Source organism: Grammomys surdaster, unplaced genomic scaffold (genome assembly GCF_004785775.1).
Source record: "Grammomys surdaster isolate TR1022 unplaced genomic scaffold, NIH_TR_1.0 689, whole genome shotgun sequence".
NCBI classification, from domain to species: Eukaryota; Metazoa; Chordata; class Mammalia; order Rodentia; family Muridae; genus Grammomys; species Grammomys surdaster.
Genome location: NW_021605108.1, coordinates 9,980 through 11,942, shown reverse-complemented (window position 1 = coordinate 11,942; position 1,963 = coordinate 9,980). Strand labels below are relative to the sequence as shown.

The 1,963-nt window shown below is 40.4% G+C and overlaps 1 protein-coding gene across 1 annotated transcript in view; it reads right to left on the bottom strand.

Annotated features, from left to right (window-relative positions):
* Positions 1-6: 6 nt before the first annotated feature.
* The window catches only part of LOC114633483 (vomeronasal type-2 receptor 116-like), a gene marked incomplete at both ends in the record, with an annotated part of 9,335 nt that continues 7,378 nt past the window's right edge, over positions 7-1,963 (bottom strand). Inside the window, one exon of the mRNA XM_028782041.1 lies at positions 7-130. Coding sequence (XP_028637874.1) covers positions 7-130 — 124 coding nt within the window. The remainder of the gene's footprint in view (positions 131-1,963) is intronic.

Below are 1,963 nucleotides of genomic sequence, written 5' to 3'. Positions count from 1 at the left end.
ATGTACCTGTCTCATTGGAAACTTCATTTTCTGGGCACTGGGCACAATCAAAGCAGCAGTCTGCTCTTTGTTTCTGATAAATTTTCCTGAATCCAGCAGTGCATGTCACACTACACATGGAGGTGGGAACCTGAGGATATACATGATAATTTATGTATTCGTCAAGTGTATATATGTGGGTATGTAGCATCAATTTCTCTCAAATGATTTATAAATAAAATAACAAGGATACTGAGTTGTGAGGGAGAGAAGGTACGGTAGATTGAGAAAAAGCTCTTTGATGAATATGAATATATCATGTCATAAGACTCTCATAGAATTAAAGATTTTCTAAGTTTAAGACAAAGCCAGGAATGTGGAATTAATGAGTATTTGCTGTACTTTATTAGGCTATAATGATGTTCAAAGAGTATCATAGAATTTTATGGTTTATGTGTAGTTACAAAATTTTTATTATAAATATACACATATTTTAAATTTCTTAAATGTGTTTCTGTATTGTGGGTGAATAGACTTATAGGTACATTTGAGCATGAAATCCAGACACCTTAAACCCCTATGACCCAGATTCATAGGAAGTCGTGAGTTATCAAATTTTCATGCTGGTAACTGATGATGGACCTTTTGCAAGGAAATACTACTCAGTTATTAAAAACAATGACATCATAAATTTTGCAAGCAAATGGATGGAACTAGAAAATATCATCCTGAGTAAGGCAACCCAGAACTAAAATGACATATATGGCATTATTAAGTAGATTTTATCCAAAAGTTCAGAATATCCATCATTCAACTCACAGAGCATACAATGCATAACAAAAAGGAAGGCCCAAGTGTGGATGCTTCAATCCCACTTAGAAAAGGGAACAAAATAATCATGGAAGGCAGAGGGAGAGAGGAACCTCGGTGGGATAGGGAAGGAGGAGAAAAAATGGGGCAGGATCAAGTATGCTAGGAAACAAGAAAGAACCCAGAGAGCCAGGAGAATGAATGGAAATATCTAACAGTGGGGTGTGGAGGTGGAGGGAACCTCTAGGAAGTCCCGGGCACCAGGGATATGAAAGGTTCCCAGGATTCAATGAGGATGACATTAGTGAAAATACTCAACAGTGGGGAGATGGAACCTGAGAGACTACCTCCAGTAGACATGCCCCACTCCTAGTTGAGGGATGGGACTACCCACCCATCTCAAAATTTTTGACCCAGAAATGTTCCTGTCTAAAGGAAAAACAGGGTCAAAAAATGGAGCAAAGACTGTCAGAAAGGCCTTCCACTGACCACCACACTTTGGGATCCTTCCCATCCACAGACAGCAAACCCTGACACTACTGCTGATGCCATGTTGTGCTTGCAGTCAGGAGCCTGGCGTGGATGTCCTCTGAGAGGCTCTACACAGTGGCTGACTAAGACAGACAAAGGTAATTACAGCCAACCATTGGACTGAGCCAGGGGACCCCTATGGAAGAGTTAGGGTAAGGACTGAAGGAGCTGAAAGGGATTCCAACCCTATAGGAAGAACAACAGTATCAACTAATTGAACCTCTCAGAGCTCCCAGAGACTGAACCACCAACAAAAGAACATACATGGGTTGGTCCATGGCCTCCACTACATATGTTGCAGAGGACTGACATGCCTGGCCTCAATGGGAGAAGATGCACTTGGTCCTGTGGAGGCTTGATGCCCCAGTGAAGGTTGATGCTAGAGAGGTGAGGTGGGAGTAAAGTGGATGGTGGGGAAGCACAGTCTTAGAGATGAAGGGGAGGCAGATAGGGTTGGGTGCTCATGGAGTGGGGACCAGGAAGGGGCACAGCATTTGAAATGTAAATAAATAAAATAATTAATAAAATGGAAAAAATAAATCATTTTATTAGTAATTCTGAAAAAACCCACTTGTATATATAGTAATAAAATTAAGATCTATCTATCTATCTATCTATCTATCTATCTATCTATCTATCTATC